This window comes from Dendropsophus ebraccatus, chromosome 8 (genome assembly GCF_027789765.1).
Source record: "Dendropsophus ebraccatus isolate aDenEbr1 chromosome 8, aDenEbr1.pat, whole genome shotgun sequence".
NCBI lineage: Eukaryota > Metazoa > Chordata > Amphibia > Anura > Hylidae > Dendropsophus > Dendropsophus ebraccatus.
The window spans coordinates 19,451,742-19,474,274 of NC_091461.1; the positions used below are offsets into that span (position 1 = coordinate 19,451,742).

Genomic DNA, 22,533 nt, shown 5'->3' on the forward strand with positions numbered 1-22,533 from the left:
CTGGCTAATCTTTTACAGAACAATGGGGGGGGGGGGGGGGGTACTGGAAAATCCATCATGCCCGACCATTCCATCCTCCAATATTATCTGTCAGTGCTGGAGGGTTCGGACAACTAAGGGTATGTGCACACTTCGGAATTTGCATGGATTCCTCACCTATTCAGCTCTGGCAGAATTGGAGCAGGATTTGAGTGGAATTGAAGCAGAATTCAAGCCATTTGACGTCTTTAGGATTCCTGTAAAGGAATCTGTCCAAAGAATTGGCATATCTATTCTTCTGGGGAACGTGGATCCATGATGGAATTTTTCAGACAGAAAATTCCGCCGTGTGCACTATTGCGTGAAAAGCCAAAGATCGCAAATTTTTTCAATTTCAAACGGATTCCATGCGCATTTTGACGCGGAATCCGCTCGAAATTCTGTGAGAATTGCTCAGTGTGCATATACCTTTATAAGGTGTATGGGCATCTTGGGCAGTAGTGCATTATAATAGGTCAGTTTTGGGCAGTAGCCTGGGGCCCTTATCTCCTTGGGGGGCCCATGGCCACTCAAACATACTTATACTTTCAGTGGTGTATTGTCTCCAGGCTACAGTTTTGCTATGATTTGCGAGAAAATTGCTGCTTTTTACAGCAATTTTGCATAGATCAGGGCAAAACTACAACCAGAAGACAATGTAGTAACATTACAGAACATAATGAAGGACCTTAACTTGTGACAATGATGTCACCACAGGTCCTTTGCAGGCTGCACTTTGGGGGAAAAAGACTAAAGCTAGTGCTGCCATAGTTACAGTGGGCTAGGGGGCCCAAGCTTGGTGAATAGTAAAGTTACTCCGCCCCTGATCTTGGGCCATAATTTGCATAGTCCCCACCCAGTGCTGGTCCAAGAATTCTGAAAAACTGGTATTTGATCCAATAGGGAATTTTTGGGAAAAAAATATAAACAACTGAATATAGGGGGAGATTTATCAAACTAGTGTAAAGTAGAATTGTCTTAGTTGCCCCTAGCAACCAATCAGATTCCACCTTTCATTTCTAAAAGAATCTGTGAGGAATGAAAGGTGGAATCTGATTGCTTGCTAGGGGCAACTGAGCCAGTTTAACTTTACACCAGTTTGATAAATCTCCCCCATAGTCTCTAATGTGTGACTGAGGCCTAACAGGGTTTGAAAGCCTAAACAGGCTAAACACATTAAAATAGTCTTGTCAACACAAATAGATTAAAGCCGCCATTTTGACAGCAGTGGTTAAAAAAAAAAATAGAAGCCGGTTGCCCTGGGCAACACCACAGTGGTCTCTGTAAATCTCTCCCATGACTAAATTGAATATACTTTTTTAATAATGCTAATAATGGGCTATAGTAGCAGTCTTCTCTTCTCCGCAGCAGCACATAATAATACATTAGTCATATTACAGCCAATCGAGATAAAGTGCTCCGGCACGGCGCATTTGGTGGGTTCCTAAATCACGGAGTATTTTTTGCCGACTTCTTAATTACGTTTCCTCTGCATGAAGTTCTAATTAACATGAAAGGCAAAGCTGCCGAATCCCATCAATCCCCAGCCCGCAGAACGCTCCTACCGCCGTCGCCGCATTAACATTCACATTTTCCAGAGCAGCCATCCCAAACATTATTGCATTAAAGTCCCTCTCCTGAGGAAATGGGTTTATGCCGTCACCGTGCGAGCCGCGGCCACAGATAGAAGATATTTATTTTCCCAGTGTAAAACACTCAGCATTTAATAGAGGCCATAATGCAATTCTTAAATGGAAATCGCATTAAAATCTGCAAGACATAAGTGAGGGACCTCGAAGGAAGAGCAATGCGAGCTCACTGATCCCGGAGAGGTGAACCGCAATCTCGGGGGAATTCGATTTTGTACAGTAGCCCCTTCTAAATGCAACTTACAGGGAATTAAGGGAGCGCAGACCATGGAAGGCATCGGGGGCGATCTCTGAGATCTGGTTGTTACTTAGGTCTCTGGAAAGAAAAAAAAAACAAAAAGATTATTATAGGTTGAGAATAAACATTGTAATGTAATACGAAGAACTGTGACCAATGGAGGCTTCCAATATATGGCGGAGATGTGACCAGAAGAAACAACCTTCACAAGATATCTGATCACCACTGTAGTATTTGAGGTTATGATAAGTAAAGGGGTTTTCGAGGATTCCAAAAACAAAAAAAAACAGCTACTTTCTTCCATAAACAGCGCCATCCCTGTCCTCAGGTTGTGTGTGGTATTACAATTTAGCTCCATTCACTTCAATGGAATTGAGATGCAATACCACACACAAACTGAGGACAGGAATGGTGCTGTTTCTGGAAGATAGTGTCCATGTTTTTTTCTAAGCCTTGCCAACCGCTTTAATCTTCTCTCTTGACCAGAAATTTTTGGGACCTATGAGGAACTATTACGAATAACAGCTCCAATATGTGTCCTGGTGTGTTGCACTTACATTCTGCGTAGCTTCTTATAGGGGGAGAAGGCTCCGGGTGGCACGGACTTGATTCCATTCAGCTCCAAACGTCTAGGCACAAACAAACAAACAAACAAACAAACAAACAAAAGACTTAAAATTGGACATTTATACGTAGTAGTTACATTTACATTTTCCCATTTGTTTACGTTGCTTGTAATGAGAAATATCTTTCTATCCAGTGCTGAATTCACAGCTTACACTGCTTAGTACTGCTCTATAATGTTCCCCATGCTGTTTCCGGTGGTATGCTATAGAGATATAGGGGAGCAGGATCCCCTCCTCTGTGTGTACAGTATATGCGAGACATCATAGCAGCTAGTCTACACACACAACTCAGAGATAACTGAAAATTACTGATAGAACCATCAGAGGGAAAACTAATGAAAAATGCTGTATGGGAGTTATATAATGGGCAGACATTACGTGTGTGTGTGTGTGTGTGTGTGGGGGGGGGTTATAATACTCACTACAAGCTGCTGAAGCCTCTCTCTCTGCCTCTGTCTCTAGCCTCGCCATAGATTTATAAAGGTAGCTGTGACATGATACTTTAGGGGCCACTTTAATCTTAAAGGAGTTTAATCTTTATGCTGATTAGGTGTTTTGGTGCACTGGGGGTGGGACTACCGATCCGCCCCTGGCCGGCCTGGCTCTCCAGCTGACTTGCCCCTTGGGCACTTAAGGAACCAGGCAAAGGGCCAGGCCGACCAGGGGTGGATTGGTAGTCCCGCCCCCAGCGCACCGAAACACCTAATTAGCATAAATATTAAACTCCCTTAGGGTACGTTCACACGTACCCGATCCGCAGCAGAAAATCTGCAGATCCGCAGCAGATCCGCAGCAGATTGCATCTAAAGAACTGAACACAGCATCAAATCTGCTGTGGATCCTGTACGTGTGAACGCTCCCCTAGGGTAGCTTCACACACACCGTATCACAGCGTATTAACTGAACACAGCATCGAATCTGCTGCAGATCTGCTGCGTATCTGCTGCGTATACGGTGTGTGTGTTTGTACCCTTAAGATTAAACTGTCTTTAAAAGTATCAGGTTACAGCTACCTGTATAAATCTATGGAAGGCTCCAGCAGCTTGTAGTGAGTATTACAAAAACACCTAATTAGCATAAAGATTAAACTCCTAATATAACAGAAACAGTGCTGAGGATGAAGGGAAAAAAAACTTACCTCCATCCTTAGCACCCCGTGTGCAGTAGGAAGATATCAGCAAGTTAGATGCTTCTAACCTGCTGATAGTTTCCCCTTTAAGTAAACTCTAGTCTGTGGGTCTGTACTATCTGGAGTTGTTCTATTATAGCCCCTTATAGATATCTTTATATGGTGTTTTCAAGCCATTTACAACAGGATACCATTATTACTTCAAACGACTAAACACAGGCATACAGTAAGAATAATGGATCCACCAACAGCAGTATGCTGACAGTTTCCAGGTATATACAGAAAGGTAATGAATCAAGCACAGGACAAAGCATATGCTTTAGGAGGTCGAATATCTGTATAAAGCTGCCTGTGAAGCGGCACAAATATTTTTTTAGAATTTGTATCTCAGAAAAAAAAAGCGATCTCTTTTCCGTATATATCTTCACATGCTCATTTGCATAGGCAGAAGGCATAATAGCCGAAACTCATGCCTAGGTGTTAGTCAGTAGTGTGTAATTTTAGCTCTCCTGGTTAATTTCCTCTACCTCCTCCGCGGCCATTACAGATATTGTCCGGTAGCTTCTGAATGTGACCTTCGGAGAGCCGAAATAAGACCCGGGAGATTTCCTAATTAATATTTCTTGCTAAGTGTCCCCGGATTGAGCGGTAAGAAGAAGTGACCTGTCAGCTGTGCATGTGAAGCAGAATGACCTGAGTTAACACTCCATCAATTACATTTAGTGGCTGCCAGCAGGAGCCTGTGTAATGATTTGGTGTTATAACAAAGCGTGTGTAATGTTTTCAGCTCCGCTGAATCTTCCGGCTTTTGGACAGCAGCTGTGTATTTACTGAAGTCACTTTTTTCTTCCCCCAGGAGGACCGGACATTGGAGGAGATCAGCTGTAACGCAGAGCCGTGCAGTGATTGCAGGAAGGAATGGGGCCTAGCGCAGTGTGACACATGGTGCGCCGCATTGGGCGTCCAATCCACAAGGGCCCATTGTTCATTCTCAAGTGCATCTGCGGCACAAACATACGTCCCTGGAGAGGGGTCCATACTGGCTAGAAGGGCTATTACGCTGTGAAAGGGTCGAAAAAGTATTGGAAAATACATAGGGGGAGATTTATCAAACATGGTGTAAAGTGAAACTGGCTCAGTTGCCCCTAGCAACCAATCAGATTCCACCTTTCATTCCTCGCAGACTCTTTGGAAAATGAAAGGTGGAATGTGATTGGTTGCTAGGGGCAACTGAGCCAGTTTCACTTTACACCATGTTTGATAAATCTCCTCTATAGGGTCAACTAGGCCTTATCTACCAGACGTAGGCCTAGTATGTTACTGAATTTTATAAATTTTATTCCCTTTAGCCAAGCAGTCCACCAGTCAGCTATCCAAACAGTAGCTCTGAAGAAGTTATATCTGCCAGAGGCTTCTGTACACACGGGTCAGGGTGCATCCAGACTAGGAGGACAGTATCTGTAAGACTTGGGCTATATGGATTATTCTTGTAGTGCCATTGACTACAGATAATCGAATTTAAAGTCCAAATGCAGAAAATCACTTTGTTAGCTCGGCAATCTGATCATCAGCCGGCTGCTTTTGAAGTCCATGCTGTTCCATCCCGGGTGCCTGGAAAAACTGGATCCAGTCCCAGGAAACTTCTCCCAGGACTGGATCCAGCTTTTCCAGGCACGCGGGTAGCAGCGGCATGGAATTCAAAGGCAGCCGGCTGATGATCAGATTGCCGAGCTAACAAAGCGATTTGCTGCATTTGTACTGTAAATCACTCATCTCTACTATTGACTAACTATGAGTTACAGCTGCAGTCCACAAGATTCCATGCAACTCAATGGGGATTTGCTAACGTGTTCCCGTCAGCAAATTGACGAGTATTTGTCCATTTCCCCTATCAGCAGTGTCGGCCTGGCCCATCAGAGGATCCTCCGTTGGGCCCCCAGCTTTACAACCTGCAGTAACATTAACTGACATGTTGTTTCTCACTGGTTCTTCATTGGTGGGCCCCCAGGATCCTTTCCTCTGGTGGGCCCCAGATACCCCAGTCCGACACTGCCTGTTAGTTTGGTGTTCTGACATGTTTACTGAAAGTGTGCGACACAATTTTTCCAAAAACCTGACAAACCCATCATTTTTGTCCAAAAACACGACAAGTGGGTGTGTCCTTTAAAACCTGCCACAACCGGCAGTCATTTTTTGACGGGTTTTGTTTTCTAAAATCAAACCCTAACTATGATGTCATCATTGCACTCACTCCATGGTGAGTGGTCCATGGGGGCCACTTCCATGTGTACCAACATAGGGCCACCAACCTATTTTGCAATAGGTCTTCCGCTGTTGCTAAACTACAACTTTCCACATGCCCTGAGATGATAGGAGTTGTAGTTTTGCTACAGCTGGAGAGATACAGGTTTGCGAATCCTGGTTTGTATTAGTACACACTTCTTCCAAGGTAATCTCTGTAGCTGTATAGACATGAGGTTAGCATATGTATAAAAATACAAAATTGCTAGTGGCTGATAGGGAAGATATAACCCACGTCTGGTGAACCTTGGGGCCAGACAGCCTCAATCCGGATAAGTTTCCTGGAAGTTGTGGCAGTAATCCTGTTATCTGAGATACAGTAGAGAAGAATAACACTAGATGGTGGATGATAAAGCTTACATTTCAGTCATGGTCTCTGGTAGATTTGCTGGGATTGCGGTTAATCCTTTCCCCCGACAGTCCACTATGCCGTTGCTACACGCACACATTGCCGGACAGGAGCCAATGGAAAGGCTGCAGATCTGAGCGCTGGAGGGGTCAGCCTGACCTGTAGGACAGGAGAAGAAGGCTTGAGTAAGTAATAAGTGCCATACCACCAAACACCCAGAGAGAAAAGAGGAAAACGTAAAAACATTTCAACAAGTGCATTCAGTATATTGTCCATTATCATTACAACTGGATACAACTAGAACATATATAGTATAGTACGTAAACACCCAAACATCAAATCCCAAGGCGCTTGCTGAACATCTCAGTCCAAACCATTGGAGTTTTCTTCTCAAAAGACTTTTTCTAGATCTAGAACATTAAAGGTAATCTGTGACTAGGTTTATGCCACCTTAAATGAGGGCAAAATAAACTAGTGAAAGAAATGATGAACAGATCGGTGTATTACTGACATAATTCTGTTCAGCCGTTCTCCTAATATGCAGGAGAATAGGATTCTTGCCACATCCCTCCCCCCGCCCTCCAGCTGCTGATTAACAGCTGACTGCCTATAGACAGCATGGATAGATAACTGCCAATCAGCAGCTGATGGGCGGAGTTTTCTGTTGCTCATGAATATCCAGGACTACTGAGCTCATGCACATAATGCAGAGGACTACTTATTGTCCATGTTATTCAGGAGGATATCTTTGGATCAGCTGCACAGGACAATGTAAGTGATACATCATTCTGTTCAGCTTCTCTGTCACTAGCTTATGCTACCCTGAGATAGGACACCATAAACCTGCTTACAGAGTTTATTTAAGAGATTATATGGCACAGGTTATGGAGGGTTGGCTCCGAGTAAATTTTCCAGTTCAGTCCCAAGGTGTTAGATGGCAATGTGATCTACACCACTGAAGCCGACACTTGGCATAACACTTCGTGATCTTCTTGGTCACATAATGTCAATTGACGCCACTCTGGCCTTCGCCACTCCTCTACGATCAGTAACTGATGAGCTCCTGTAGATAGCTCCTCAGTCCTTTTTGCCCTGCAAACTGTAGCCATCACCCAAATTTAGATGTTACTACTATCAAAGGGATTAAGTAAATGAAAATTGTAAAATTTAAAAATTGTAAAATTGTAAATTTACTCCAAGTGGCAGCAAAAAGAGACAACATGGTCCCTCTGCTGCCACCAGTGGCCATGTCGGGAACTGCAGGGCACATAAAAGTGTAAAATAGGGTGTAATCAGGGCGCCCTAAGATATTTTATGTTAGTAAAGAACCTGTTCTATGGCTTCCCACCTATAAAGTATGATTTATAAAATCTTTTTCTATTCTAATCTTGTGGACTACAGGAAACGGAAGCCAGGGGCAGTGTCCCTAATGGTATCAGTATACATTGACAATGAACAGGAATATGAAATGTTGTGCAGTGTAAATCTATCAGTCTGCCCCTTTAAGCTTTGCATCTTGCACTTTGCATGTTGTGTAAGATTTAAAGATAAAACCGCTCTATAACCTGCAGCAATTTTCTTCCTCAGAGTGCACTCCGTAACATGATAAAACCATTTCCATAATTTATCCCAGAATGAAGAATCGGGTAATGACAGAACTCGATTTTCAGACGTGCTATAGAGGAATTTTTTTTTTTTTTTAATGTAAAAGGGAAATAACCTCCGGAGCAATTTTAAATTGCAAACATCAATGTTAGCAAAATAATTTTTTATCTAGGAATCCAGAAATCCATTTGAGAAAGAAGAGAATGATAATAGAGCACAAAGTGTACCACAAGAACGGATGGAAGTGATAAAGACGCGTGTGACTTTACCTGTGATAGGGATAGGCCAGACATTCATTATTAGGATTTTTTATCACTTTACTTCTTAAAGGGAAACTATCAGCAGGTTAGATAAATCTAACCTGCTGATAGCCCCATACGGCGCAGGAGGATGAAGGTATGTGTCTTACCTTAAAAAATCTTTTTTTTTATATATATTTTATTAGACAAATTCCTAAAGTTAGACAAATTCCTAAAGTACACTAATTATGGGAAATGCACATATAGTGCTATTTCCCTAAATTTAGTAGATCAGACAGGCTTCAATTTCTCAAAAAAAAAAAAAAAAAAAAAAAGAAAGTGACATCACGACCCAGTCTATACCTAAAGGATCCAGCAGGGGGCGCAGTATATGTAGAAATTACATGCTTGCAGGTGTACATCATGATAGAAATGTTTAGATTTGATGTGCTGGGCGCAGGATCGGGCACTGGATTCACTAAGAATTCCCCCAGCTGGGGGAAAAGGGGACGGGGCCTAATTTAAGACCGGTGTACAAGTATGCCGGTCTTCATATGATAAATCCCCCCCCCCCCCCCCCCCCCAAAGTGTTTAGACTCCATGATCTCTAAATATAGACGTGAAAAGAGGGAGACTGAGTGCTTCTCTTTCCTGTTTCCTACAATCTCCATCTCACTATACAAGCCCATTATAAGTCTATTGAACTTGCCTTGTGCAGCAGGATGGAGATCACAAGAGATAAGGGAGAGAAGAGCTCACTCGCACACTTCTCCCTGCTTGTTATAAGTATAGTGGTGGTCCGAACATCTAGAGTCCAACCAATAAAAGCTTATAATGATATGGACAATTTATGGAGAATTAGTCAGTTCCCTTGTGGTTTATACTACCCTGTAGTTGTTTTAAGTTGCCCTTTAAGTTGGCATGGGGGCATAGCCATAGCAGTATATAGTTATTAAGTGAGTTGACTGGTTCCCTTTAAGACAGAAGTAACACTGTAGGGTCTGTTTAGCCTTTAGGCAACACATACCACATTGGGGCAATCTGCCATGTATACACCTAGGTACATTTGAAGCACAGTGTGAATAGACCCTAAGCATTAACTAGATGTGCAGTCTCTACGAAGGCCTGATTTCCTTTCATCTGCCCAAGGAGACATTAGAAAAAATAAAGTTTTTTTTTATTAAGACTCATTGAAGGACTTGAACAAGATAACAAATCCATCTGAAGGCTGAGGCCTCCGTCCGTAACTCAGACACATTAGGCCGTGTCTATAGTCTCTACACGTACATGGCCGCCTTTCACCTCTCTCAGTTTACAGCTCAAACTGGGTGAGAAATAAAAACAAACAGCACGCTGCTGCCGATAAGACGGCCATATCAAAGTGTAATGAGATGGCACCAGATGCCCCTGTGATGGAGGTCTCACAATGCCACATGCCAGCTCCGCAATTAGAAGCCATTACTCTGTGTCCCTGGCACCATAGAGTCCGGAGCAGACTGCGAGATGGATGAACTGTGCCACCGCAATCACACTTCACAAACACGTCCAAAGGATCTGAAACTTTCTCAAGACATCGAGATCGGTGTCACAATGTTGTCTACAGCACTCAAAGGCAACAATGTTACATTCTGCACTTAAAGGGGTTATCTAGCCAGAGAAAACTGATGGCCTGTCCTCCTGATAGCAAGGATAAGTGCAAATAAACACTTAAGGCACCTTCAACCAGCTGATTGGGAAGGTGCCAGGTGTCAAACCCCCATCATTCTAATATTGATGGGCAGGATAACCCCCTTTATGGCCTTCAGGATGGTGCACGTTGTAGTTTTCCGTTCCCACCTTCAGAAAGCCAAAAGTTTCTTTTTATTTTTCCATTAACAAAGCCTTAGGCCGGGTTCACACATCTGTGGATACACTATGGCCACTTATATTTGTATGGTTCCGTTCACACACCCGTAAGTGTCACAGGCTGTGATCTGCGCCACAAATAATGAGGGTTGGCCCTAGTACGGACCCAGCATGGATCCTCATTCACCTTTGAATGAGTCTGTATAGTTGCAGACGGCAACAGATGCAAGTCTGTAGTGCGGTCCATAGCTGAGAGTCCAAGGCCACAAACAGCAATACAGACATAGGGTGGTATTACGCTAGACGATTTTTTGGCGATTAACGATAAACAATATCAAACGACCGCTATTCTTGCGCTCGTTCTTTCCTGGCCGAAAGACCACGAAAGAGTAAGCGATGCATTATTACACCGAATGATGTTCAAACGATTAAAAAATGATCAGCAAAGAAAATAGGTCTGGATTCTAACAAATGATTGGTCTCGTTGGTCGTTTAATCGTTGCCTGCTATTACACGATACGTTTTTCGTTCAATAGGATCTAACGATTATTGTGCTTGTTTTTTGTGGGGCAGGTTGTATTTATTATTTGTCTCATTTTCCGGTAAATATAATGCAATTTATGTTTTTTTTTTTATTTAGTTTTGAGTGGACACATTAACATTATTCCAAAACTGAAAACTGTTTTATATTTTACAACTTGAAAAATACAGTACAAAGCCAGTTTTTTGTGTTGTGAGTGGCATACCTTTTTTATTTTAAAATTTACAGAGCTGTGTGAAGACTTTAATTTTGGGTGACTGGTAGATGGTTTCATCTGCACCATTTTACTTTTGAGTTTTTATGTGACTTTTTAGCAATTTGTTTACAGCAATTTGTCATTTTCTTGTTGTTGTTTTTTTTTAAATTTATTATTTGGATTTATTTTATACTTAGTACTTGATAATGGGTTTTATAAGTGACAACTAATGCTATTCTAGGATAATATGAATGCATTTTTATTTCTGTCTAATAAATGCAAGTCCCGGCCTGACCACAGGTCAGTCCGGGTCTACACACCTGCAGTCCGGCCAGGACTTTCAGCCGTAATATGTCTGATGCTAGTGTGAAACCAAATGAAAGGGCGTTTCGGAGAGGCAGGGATTGCTGTCACACATGAAGCGTTGATGCCTGGGGTGGCGGACTATAAATGACACATAACACTGAGGAATCCCTGTTACATAGTTAATGGCCTAGCATCGTAAAACTATGACTGTGACTTGTTTTCAAGCAAATTTGCCCAATATGATCCCTCTCTTCAGGCTAACAAGAAAAGCTTGAGTTTTATAGAGGACCATTTGGTTTGTATGATTTATGGATAAGGTCCCCAACGCTGGTCATGTCGCGTGATACAAAGAGCCAGATTGGTGGGTGGTGCACAGACTCGGCTTTCTTCTCGGTGTCTCCATATTCATTAATGTGACCTAAAGTGCTGATATAAACAAACATCATTGATATGCCTGAATGGAAGTCTCCATGCACCCCATGTGCACGGCTCGCGGTAGAAGCGGACTTTTAATATTTCATCATTTTGTGTCTCCGTTTCATTCAGCTTAATGGGAGGTCTCAGCTGTGGCTTTTTTCTTGGAGCAGCAGCTGTTCCTCATTTACACACGTACTAAACACCACATCCACCTCCTGTAACGGCGGCGGAGATCCAGGCTGACCTCACACCAGCCAGACAACATACTGCTATTCTTATCACACAAGCCCCAGATCACAGGCGTAACGAAAGGCTCAGGGGTCCTGGTGCAAAAGTTCAGCTTAGATCCCCCCACTACTACCTATGACCCAACCAAAATCTCTTCCTGTAGACAACTACACAAGGAAGGGGTCACGTGGGTGTTAGATATAAATAACGAAGCCATATACTGTACATAATAAATAATGCTGCTATATAGTGTACAAAAATTATACTGAATACACAAATATAAAACGATCAAATAATACCACTACAACAGGACCAAATATTACCATTCTACAGTATTTAAGCCAGCGCCAAACTGTCAGATATACACTCGCTTGCTCCTCGTTCCCTGCTCGCTGTCTGCGCTATTCCACTGGCCAACAGCGAGAGAGTAAGAGCGGGTGGGGATGGGGTGCTGCAGGGAGCTGCTGGAGCCCATAGGAGATAGTGGTGGTCTCCTGACCCCGGTCCTATTACACGGAGCGACGGCCAGCAGACCATCTCTATTGCTATAGCTTTTTTTCAACATGTCAGCTTATCGTTGTCTTTTAATAGGAGCTAGTACACCAAGGGATTATCGGACGTAACGGCCAATAATAGGCCAACAATTGGCCAAATAGGGATGATAATCGCTTGGTGTAATAGGGGCTTTATACTCCTTTCTATTTATAATCTTATCGGAAGAGATTTATCAAACATGGTGTACAGTTAAACTGGCTCAGTTGCCCCTAGCAACCAATCAGATTCCTCCTTTCATTCCTCACAGACTTTTTGGAAAATGAAAGGTGGAATCTGATTGGTTGCTAGGGGCAACTGAGCCAGTTTCACTTTACACCATGTTTGATAAATCTCCTGCATCATGTTCATATCTGGCAGTAACTCCCCCATAGAAAGTGAATAGAATTTTCATGGTCAGTACCCCATGATGACAGCACAGGCAGGAAAAGTCATGGGGTATTAATAATTAATAATAAAAACATTTTTTTGGGGTCAAGAATAGAGATGAGCGAACCGGGTTCGGGTTCGAGTCCATCCGAACCCAAACGATCGGCATTTGATTAGCGGGGGCTGCTGAACTTGGATAAAGCTCTAAGGTTGTCTGGAAAACATGGATACAGCCAATGACTATATCCATGTTTTCCACATAGCCTTAGGGCTTTATGCAACTTCAGCAGCCACCGCTAATCAAATGTCGAAAGTTCGGGTTCGGATGGACTCGACCATGCTCCAGGTTCGCTCATCTCTAGTCAAGAAGCTTCTGCATGAATCCATTGTTAAGTTTCACAGCTGTGAAGGAATAGGAAATAGAAAGGAGTCTGACCTGAGCAGCTAAACTCGTGTTTCTGGACTTCTGCCACGTTCAGGCCACGGAGCTGGGTTGGAGCTGTGCACTGAGTGAAAAGCCCAATGGTCGGTCGCTGGCGAAGCCACTGAGAAAGCCAGGCCAAGTGACAGTCACAGAACAGGTTGTTGGAGTGCAGCCGGCTGGAAAGAAGACAAACAGAAGAGACTTGTAAGGTTACAAAGAAAACGTAAAGTTCTGTACTAAAGCTTAGAACAACAGCTTCACAAATTCACACCGAGGATGCGAAATATAAATGCTGAAAGGAATTTTTAGCAATTTTTATTTTATGTTGATAAAGCCGGATATAAATTAAAACCTCTCGAGTTCATTGTTTAATAACATGGTTCCAATGACATAAGATGAACGTTCACATATAGGTTGCCATTTTTGTATTGAGCCATCTAACACCAGCTATACATGTCAGACTCTATGTCTCTATATTACCTGATGAAGGGGGAACAGCTACCTTGAAACATGTTGTATGTTATAAAAGGCAAATTTCCAGGACCCTTGGACACTGCATATCTCACTATATTACTTGTGCACCTGTCTGAAGCCATTTTGCCGTTTTCTACGGTGATACGGCGGGTTACACTATACATTACAGAAGACCCCGAAGCTGCATCCTCAGTGTTTGGATTTTTTTATGTGTCAATAATTTATTGAAAGTTTTTGAAAAATATAAAATTTAACATAGCACAAATGCAGTAGGTTGATTTAATGACTTGACTGCTTGTTGTGTTCATATATAGGTGGTTTTCAATTGTTCCTATTCACCAAAATAAAAATACTAGGTAGGTACTGTTCTACGAGACTCTCTTCCTCTTCTCACTTTTTGGTTGGCATATTGGCCAAATGCCCGTTTGCTATTTCTACTTACTCCATTATTAATTGGCATGTCCAGCATAGCCAAGCTTGCATATTTATTTGAAGGCGGAGAAGGGAATAAAACACTCCAGAGGAGTGGGGCGAAATTAAAAAAGACTCACCTGTCTAGTGGTTTCTGGGTACGTCACGACCTGGGTTGAACATCAAAAGTGGGTGGGATGAAGCCCGCTCAGCCAGTCAGTGACTGTAGCAGTTTCCCGCCCCAGTAACTGACTGGCTGAGCGGGGCATCCGTCAACCAGGTCATGATGCAGCTGGAGGGGAGCTAAGAAGACAGCCGGCTCGGGTCCAGGAGCGGGAGGTGGTGCTGCACAGGCACCGGGACAGGTTATATGATTTCTTTTTTATGTTCCCCCAGCACCAAATAATTTTTTGATCTGGCACTGGACTTCCCCTTAAACTTGTGTATTAGTAGCTTGCAGGGGCATTCCCATTTGGATGTTAGTAGGAAATTCAGAGGACAAACAAAAAATGTCTGACAGATGCAGGTCTCTCCTATCTTCAGACTGAGGGCCTCCTAATCTCCTCCATCTGGAAATAGTTTGCGGAGACTTAATCTTCCATTGGCATTATTTGGAATTGCGTAAACAGAATAGAACTATAAGTCAATGGGAAAAAAAACAATATGGCAGTTCTGAGATTAGGGGCTAGGGGGTCTCTCAATCTTGAGATGGGCTTGAAGGGGCTAGGGATGGGCTTGAAGGGGCTAGGGGGTCTCTCAATCTTGAGATGGGTTTCAAGGAGCTAGGGATGGGCTTCAAGGGGCTAGGGGGTCTCTCAATCTTGAGATAGGTGAAGGTCTTAAGCCCCTATTACACAGGGCTATCAGCGCTTGTTTGCTCCTCGCTCTCCACTCGCTGCCGGCGCGGCATAAGAGCGGGGAGGGGGGTGGTTGGGGCTGCTCGGGTGATTGCTAGATCGCCCGGGCAGCCTATAGAAGATAGTAGCGTTCTGCTGCCGCCGCTCCTATTTCACGGGGCGATGGCAGTAGATCATTGCTATCTTAGTCGTTTGTCTTTTAACATGTTGAAAGACAATAACAGACAACGATCAGCCGACACCGTTCATGTCAGCTGAATGTTGTCTTCTATTACATGAGACGATAATCGTTTCGTGTAATATGGCCTTTAGACGTATACTGTGGATGGTCCAGATGGGAAATACCTCTTTAACTGTCCACAACTGAGCTGCAATTCCAGTCACAACTCATGGACAAGAGTCGCGCTGTTTCTGGGAAAAACTACTATCCCTTTAAGCATCCTTACTAGTTGAGAACTCAATAGAAACGAATATTGTCTCTACACTTAACCAGCTATGATGTTGACAGAAGCCAGATCTTTTTCCAAAAGCATTCATCCTATAAAACGTCGTCCTCCGCCGCGCTAAATCCCTGCTCATGTTTTATTAAAACCAGAATAAACTGAATATTATCAAAAGCTCGGGAAATAGTCAAGGCCTTTAAGATGCTGCCTAGGAAGCCTCCCGCTCCGTCCATCTCACTGAGTAATGTGCGTCTCTTAACTCGTCCTATGCAGACTAATTACAATGCCAGCGCGGCCTATCCCTCTAGATATGGTATTGTCATGTAAATACGGAATAGACTCATTTATTCCCAACGCTAATAATAATTCCATCTCAACACACGGAGTAATCAGCTGAAATAGGATTAGGATATATTACATATTGCATGAGTAACAGAGTTATTATTGGATAAAGCTTTTACTGCCTCTTGCTAGTCATGCGTGACATCCCATTTACCGCCAGAAAAATGACACATGACAGCGGTGAATTGTCCCTCTATAAACACTGGCAGGCCTCCATTCTGGGAACATAATACCGGGCAATTCTTAATTAAAAGGAAATTAATAATTAACACAGTTCCCCGACATATTAATCTGTATCAAGATATATGGCGCATTATGAAGAACAATGCAATGAAATCCTCCCGCTAGAGTCCTAAGGCTTTGCTTCTATTCACCGAAATATATAAAGGGGGGGGGGGGGGGGGGATCAGAATTAGGCAGGGTTCATATTATTGCTGTATGTCCTAGGTATATATTGGGATCCTGTCAAAAGATGCTGATATATACTGCCAGGCATAGCATTAAGTAGTGACTACCACCCGGCCACTTTCTCCACCTATTGGAGATAACGTCCTCTCAAATCAAATCCATAAAAAAGCCTTAAAGGGGTAATCCAGGTAACAAAAACAATATTCTAAACAATCCCCCTTCCCAATACCACCATACGTCTAACATACATGTATAACCTATCTTGCACCCTTTCCCTGTTTTTTTCTCATAGTTATCTGCTCTGTACGTCTAAAATCCTCTACTCTGTGTCCACTCTGACAAAGCTCCCTCTTCCCCCCTTCCTTTCTAGACACAGGACATGTGATCTCCTCTCTGGGGGCCAGGTTAGCTTTCTATTGACTTGGAGACATCATCTGCATCATCTCCATGCACCTGTGCTACTTCTATAGACTTACATGTGTCCCTGAGCCTAGGTCTTTGTAATATGAAAAGTTATAGTTCTATCTGCTTGCTGTCAGTGAATGCAGTAATATGTACCTGTCTTTGTGTCACAGCTGTATATATTGTAAGTGTTATAGATGTTCCTAGAGTCTGGATGGAACTAGAATGTTTTCATTCACAGTCAGCAAGCAGAGATCTAAACCTACACTACACCCCCCACCACCGGTAAGCAGATGCCCATTATTCAGCACATAGCTGCACCATGCACGCGTCAGCTCTGCTACATCATCAGCTAGTATGGCATACATATTGGGGTGATGTGATGCAAAATAAGTGAAAAAACAGTCCTGTGTTTACAGTGCAATAGTAATGACAGCAGATGGCAAGAAAGAAAGCTAAGAGGGCGAGTACACAAAGGGACCAATCAGGGAAATGCATGATGGGAAATGTAGTTTCCTATCTTGGATTAAGATAGTCTTGTATAAAAACTTGTAACTCAGGAATGGCAGCAGCTATGAAGACAGGAGATGGTTCGAAATACTCAGGGGGGCCTGGTGAGTAAGATCAGCTAGCATTTAATTTTTTAGCTCTTAGGTGGATAAACCCTTTAAAGGGTAACTCTGGATTTTTTTTCTCCAGATTCGTAATTTACTTTTGTTTAAAAATCTCCAATCTTCCAGTACTTCCCAACTGCTGTATGTCGTGCAGAAAGTGGTGTATTCTTTCCAGTCTGACACAGTGCTCTCTGCTGCCACCTCTGTCCATGTCAGGAACTGTCCAGAGCAGCAGCAAATCCTTTTCCGCTCTGGACAGTTCCTGACATGGACAGAGGTGGCAGCAGAGAGCATTGTGTCAGACTGGAAAGAACACAGAGTTTTCTATCCCACTTCCTGGTTTGTCTAGTTCAAGTTGACCCTGACCTTGTGTTCTAGACGGCTTTTTGACCTATTTTCGTTTTCTTTATATGACTGAATGCTGCCTGCCTTGATGCATACTTTGTGTGACTACATTTCCTGCCCACTGCCTTAATACAGCAACTTGATGACACTGTTGAGACTACTCCAGGGATAGCGACCTGGGGATTGTCTATAAGAAAGTCCACAATCACTTTAATTATTGCTATATTTCAAACCTTTTGACATGTGAAATATTTTGATCATTGAGGATCCTCACCCAGACCCTCACCCATCCCTAGAAGCACCTGGCTGAGCACTTCTCTCCCTAACTCACTGAAGGAGATAGTCTTCCCAGACTTGCTATAGATTGCGTCTGTGGCTTGAACACCCGGACCCTGACCAATAGACACTTTTGGTATAGGCTGTGGTATTACAGAACATTCAGTTAAATAGAACTGAGTTGCAATACCACACACAAACTGAGGAGAAGAGTGGCACTGTTTTTTTTTTTAAATTCTGGATTACCCCTTTCATTGCATAATAAGTGAAGTGAATCAGACTGAGCTGCAATACGAGGCACAGCCCATAGGCAAGAGTGCTGATAATAAAAGCTTAATATTGTATAATGTAAGCTGAGCTGTGATTGGTTGCTACGGGAGAAGCAGACAGATTTTGTCCTCAGACAGATTGATAAATCTGGGCCATTGTTTTCATTCCCATGTAATGATTGTTGCTGAGGTTCGGCTTTCTAACATTAATTGTGCAGACAACATGGTTATCGTCTGATGAGGAAAAACACATCCACACCGAGACGCATTATAATGATTTTTTTTGTACTCTGCATGTTTTAATAGTCTTGGCCTTCTTGTTTATTGTTTCTTAGCTATTCCTTTAATTAGAAGAAGAAGAGCAGACAGCAAAACCACAGAACACGATGGAAGCGAATAAACGGAATCCGGGAATAAAAAAGAAATTTAAATTTAATTTCTTCTCCAATTTACCCATTCTCTGTGTAAAGCTCCCAGCATAGTCAATACTAATAACTATAAGACTACCAGACTTTCACAAATCAATTTATATTAATGTTAGGTTGGAGAAAGTACTGCCCACATAATACTGCCTACTTTCTGCAAGAATATAACTACTATAATACTGCTCCTATATACAAGAATATAACTACTATAATACTGCCTCCTATATACAAGAATATAACTACTATAATACTGCTCCTATATACAAGAATATAACTACTATAATACTGCTCCTATTTACAAGAATATAACTACTATAATACTGCTCCTATATACAAGAATATAACTACTATAATACTGCTCCTATATACAAGAAAATAACTACTATAATACTGCTCCTATATACAAGAATATAACTACTATAATACTGCCTCCTATGTACAAGAATATAACTACTATAATACTACTACTATATACAGGAATATAACTACTATAATACTACTCCCTATATACAAGAATATAACTACTATAATATATGGTAGAGACGGAGCGGCTGGCACTACTACCTGCACAACCAGACTGCGATGCAACTGACAGGCAAGCTCTAAACTGGATAGAATGTACGGCTAGTGGAGGTGCCCAATGCCAAAGAAAAACAGTCCAACAAGAATGGGGTAGAAAAATTGAGGCGGTCACTCACCACTTTAGATGCCGAGGGTACTTTATTCATCCAGACGTGAACATAGCAGGGAAGGGGGAAGGTGGAGGAGCGGGTGCAATCAGACAAACGTTTTCGCGGACTTCCGCTTCGTCAGGTCTGGCTACGTCACACAGGTGAGGGTGTGTTTTATAGGTAATGTGATACAAGTGAAAATAGTATGAAGATACTACAAAAACAATATTGTAAAAACACATTAAAACCAAGCCGCAGCAAAATGCATTAGAATAGTAGGGCATTTAAATCATTTCTCTCGTTGAGGCCAGAGACGCCCGTAGCGTCCAATCGGATGATCCATCTGGTCTCACATTTAAGCAGTAATTTCAACCAGTCCCCACCGCTGCCGGGAGGGTTAACCCTTTCTAAGCCTATCACCTTTAAACATCTCGCATCATTAGCATGATCGTTGCGTATGTGGTTGATAAGGCGGGGGACCCCTTTGCCCGAACGTAGCGAATAGAGGTGTTCCTTAAATCTTGTCCACAAAGGCCTCTTAGTTTTCCCTATATAGTACTTGTGACAGGGGCAGATAACGGCATATACTACATGAGTAGTTTTACAGGTGATGAACTGTTTAATAAAACATTCTACCCCTCCTAAAACAATGTAGGCTTGTGTAAGTAGCTGGGGGCAGTAGTTACACTGCCCGCAGCGTCTGTTGCCCGAGGGTAGAGATTTAGTAAGCCAAGATTGAGTACGGTCAATCTTGCCAGAGGCTAGTGTGTCTCCGATAGTTTTGCTCCTTTTGAATGTGAACAGAGGTTTATTAAGGGCAGCGGTCTTGATGTCCTCATCCTGTTCTAAGATGTACCAGTGTTTTCTGATGATATTTTTAATAGTTTCATTTAAGGGGGAATTTTGTAATGAAAAGGTGAACCTCCTCTGCTCATTATTTTGTTGACTAGTATGTTTATGTTTAGGTGTTCGTAGAGAAGTATAACTTATATTGCTAACTTTAATGTATGCGTCATTGATGACGGCGGGGGGGTAACCCCTGGCCGTCAAGCGATGGCGCAATTCGTTAGCCTGAGCAAAAAACGTCTCGTCATTGTTGTTGATGCGTCTAATTCTCAACATTTGGCTAAAAGGTATGGACTTCTTAACAGAAAATGGATGTGAACTAGAAAAATGTAATAGAGAGTTTGAAGCTGTGGCCTTACGAAAAACAGATGTATGGATAGAGTTGTCAATAATTTTAACTTTAACGTCCAAAAAGTCTAACTCAAAACCTCCAAAATTATATGTAAACAACATATTAACTGAGTTGGATGTATTCAGATATGTGACGAAATCACGGAACATGTCTGGGGTGCCATTCCAGACAATGAAAATGTCGTCCACATATCTGAAAAAAGAAACAATAAATTGAATGTAGGGATTCTTAATAGAAAAAATGAAATTTTGCTCAAACCAAGAAAGAAAGAGATTGGCATAAGTACAGGAGACCGGCGTGCCCATAGCAGTGCCGGTCTCCTGACGATACCAATCTCCCTCAAAGGTGAAAAAATTATTCCCCAAAACAAAAAGGAGGGCATCACTGATAAATGACCTATAGGACGGTGACTGGCCCGTGCGCCCAAGGATGTGGTCGAGAGCCCCCACACCCGCATCATGAGGGATGCGGGTGTAGAGGCTCTCCACATCGATGGATGCCAGGGAATATCCGGGTTGCCAGGAGATGGTGTCTAGAGCCTGCAGGAAGTCATTAGTGTCCTTTAGATAGGTAGCAAAGGTAGGAAGGAGTGGTCTAAGGGCCCAATCAAGGTACTGTGATAACCCCTCAGTCACCGAGCCGACCGCCGAGACGATAGGACGGCCCGGCGGTCGGCTCAGCGACTTATGTATCTTGGGTAACAAGTACCACTTTGGTTTACGGGGCGAGTCAGGAATGAGCTTCTCAGCAGTTTTCTGATCAAGGGCTTTGTTGGCCACTGCCTTGTGAAGGAGTCCTCGTAACCGTTCCTTAATCTTGCTGGTTGGGTCTTTGTCAATCTTGACGTAGATGTTTCTGTCGTCCAATTGGCGATGCGCCTCTTCCAAATAGTAACTCTTCTGCATGACAACGGTGGAGCCACCTTTATCTGCACGTATGATCTTTAAATCGGGTCGTTTTTTCAGCCACTCCAGAGCTCGTTTCTCACTCTGTGTGAGGTTATTGGGGGGCCCCCCCCGCCGTCATCAATGACGCATACATTAAAGTTAGCAATATAAGTTATACTTCTCTACGAACACCTAAACATAAACATACTAGTCAACAAAATAATGAGCAGAGGAGGTTCACCTTTTCATTACAAAATTCCCCCTTAAATGAAACTATTAAAAATATCATCAGAAAACACTGGTACATCTTAGAACAGGATGAGGACATCAAGACCGCTGCCCTTAATAAACCTCTGTTCACATTCAAAAGGAGCAAAACTATCGGAGACACACTAGCCTCTGGCAAGATTGACCGTACTCAATCTTGGCTTACTAAATCTCTACCCTCGGGCAACAGACGCTGCGGGCAGTGTAACTACTGCCCCCAGCTACTTACACAAGCCTACATTGTTTTAGGAGGGGTAGAATGTTTTATTAAACAGTTCATCACCTGTAAAACTACTCATGTAGTATATGCCGTTATCTGCCCCTGTCACAAGTACTATATAGGGAAAACTAAGAGGCCTTTGTGGACAAGATTTAAGGAACACCTCTATTCGCTACGTTCGGGCAAAGGGGTCCCCCGCCTTATCAACCACATACGCAACGATCATGCTAATGATGCGAGATGTTTAAAGGTGATAGGCTTAGAAAGGGTTAACCCTCCCGGCAGCGGTGGGGACTGGTTGAAATTACTGCTTAAATGTGAGACCAGATGGATCATCCGATTGGACGCTACGGGCGTCTCTGGCCTCAACGAGAGAAATGATTTAAATGCCCTACTATTCTAATGCATTTTGCTGCGGCTTGGTTTTAATGTGTTTTTACAATATTGTTTTTGTAGTATCTTCATACTATTTTCACTTGTATCACATTACCTATAAAACACACCCTCACCTGTGTGACGTAGCCAGACCTGACGAAGCGGAAGTCCGCGAAAACGTTTGTCTGATTGCACCCGCTCCTCCACCTTCCCCCTTCCCTGCTATGTTCACGTCTGGATGAATAAAGTACCCTCGGCATCTAAAGTGGTGAGTGACCGCCTCAATTTTTCTACCCCATTCTTATAACTACTATAATACTACTCCTATATACAGGAATATAACTACTATAATACTGCTCCCTATATACAATAATATAACTATTATAATACTGCTCCCTATATACAAGAATATAACTACTATAATACTGCCTCCTATGTACAAGAATATAACTACTATAATACTACTACTATATACAGGAATATAACTACTATAATACTACTCCCTATATACAAGAATATAACTACTATAATACTACTCCTATATACAGGAATATAACTACTATAATACTGCTCCCTATATACAAGAATATAACTACTATAATACTGCTCCCTATATA

At 42.6% G+C, this 22,533-nt stretch overlaps 1 protein-coding gene across 5 annotated transcripts in view; it reads right to left on the minus strand.

Annotated features, from left to right (window-relative positions):
• SLIT1 (slit guidance ligand 1) overlaps nucleotides 1-22,533 on the minus strand; it is a 259,852-nt gene that overhangs the window by 57,930 nt on the left and 179,389 nt on the right. For 4 of the 5 annotated variants that reach the window (XM_069979970.1, XM_069979973.1, XM_069979971.1 and 1 more), the window contains 4 exons: nucleotides 13,045-13,208; nucleotides 6,322-6,469; nucleotides 2,463-2,534; nucleotides 1,912-1,983 (listed from right to left, as the gene is read on the minus strand). In XM_069979970.1, coding sequence (XP_069836071.1) covers nucleotides 1,912-1,983; nucleotides 2,463-2,534; nucleotides 6,322-6,469; nucleotides 13,045-13,208 — 456 coding nt within the window. Of the gene's footprint in view, nucleotides 1-1,911; nucleotides 1,984-2,462; nucleotides 2,535-6,321; nucleotides 6,470-6,821; nucleotides 6,889-13,044; nucleotides 13,209-22,533 lie in introns of those variants that run through there. The other variant, XM_069979975.1, reaches the window with a different exon arrangement.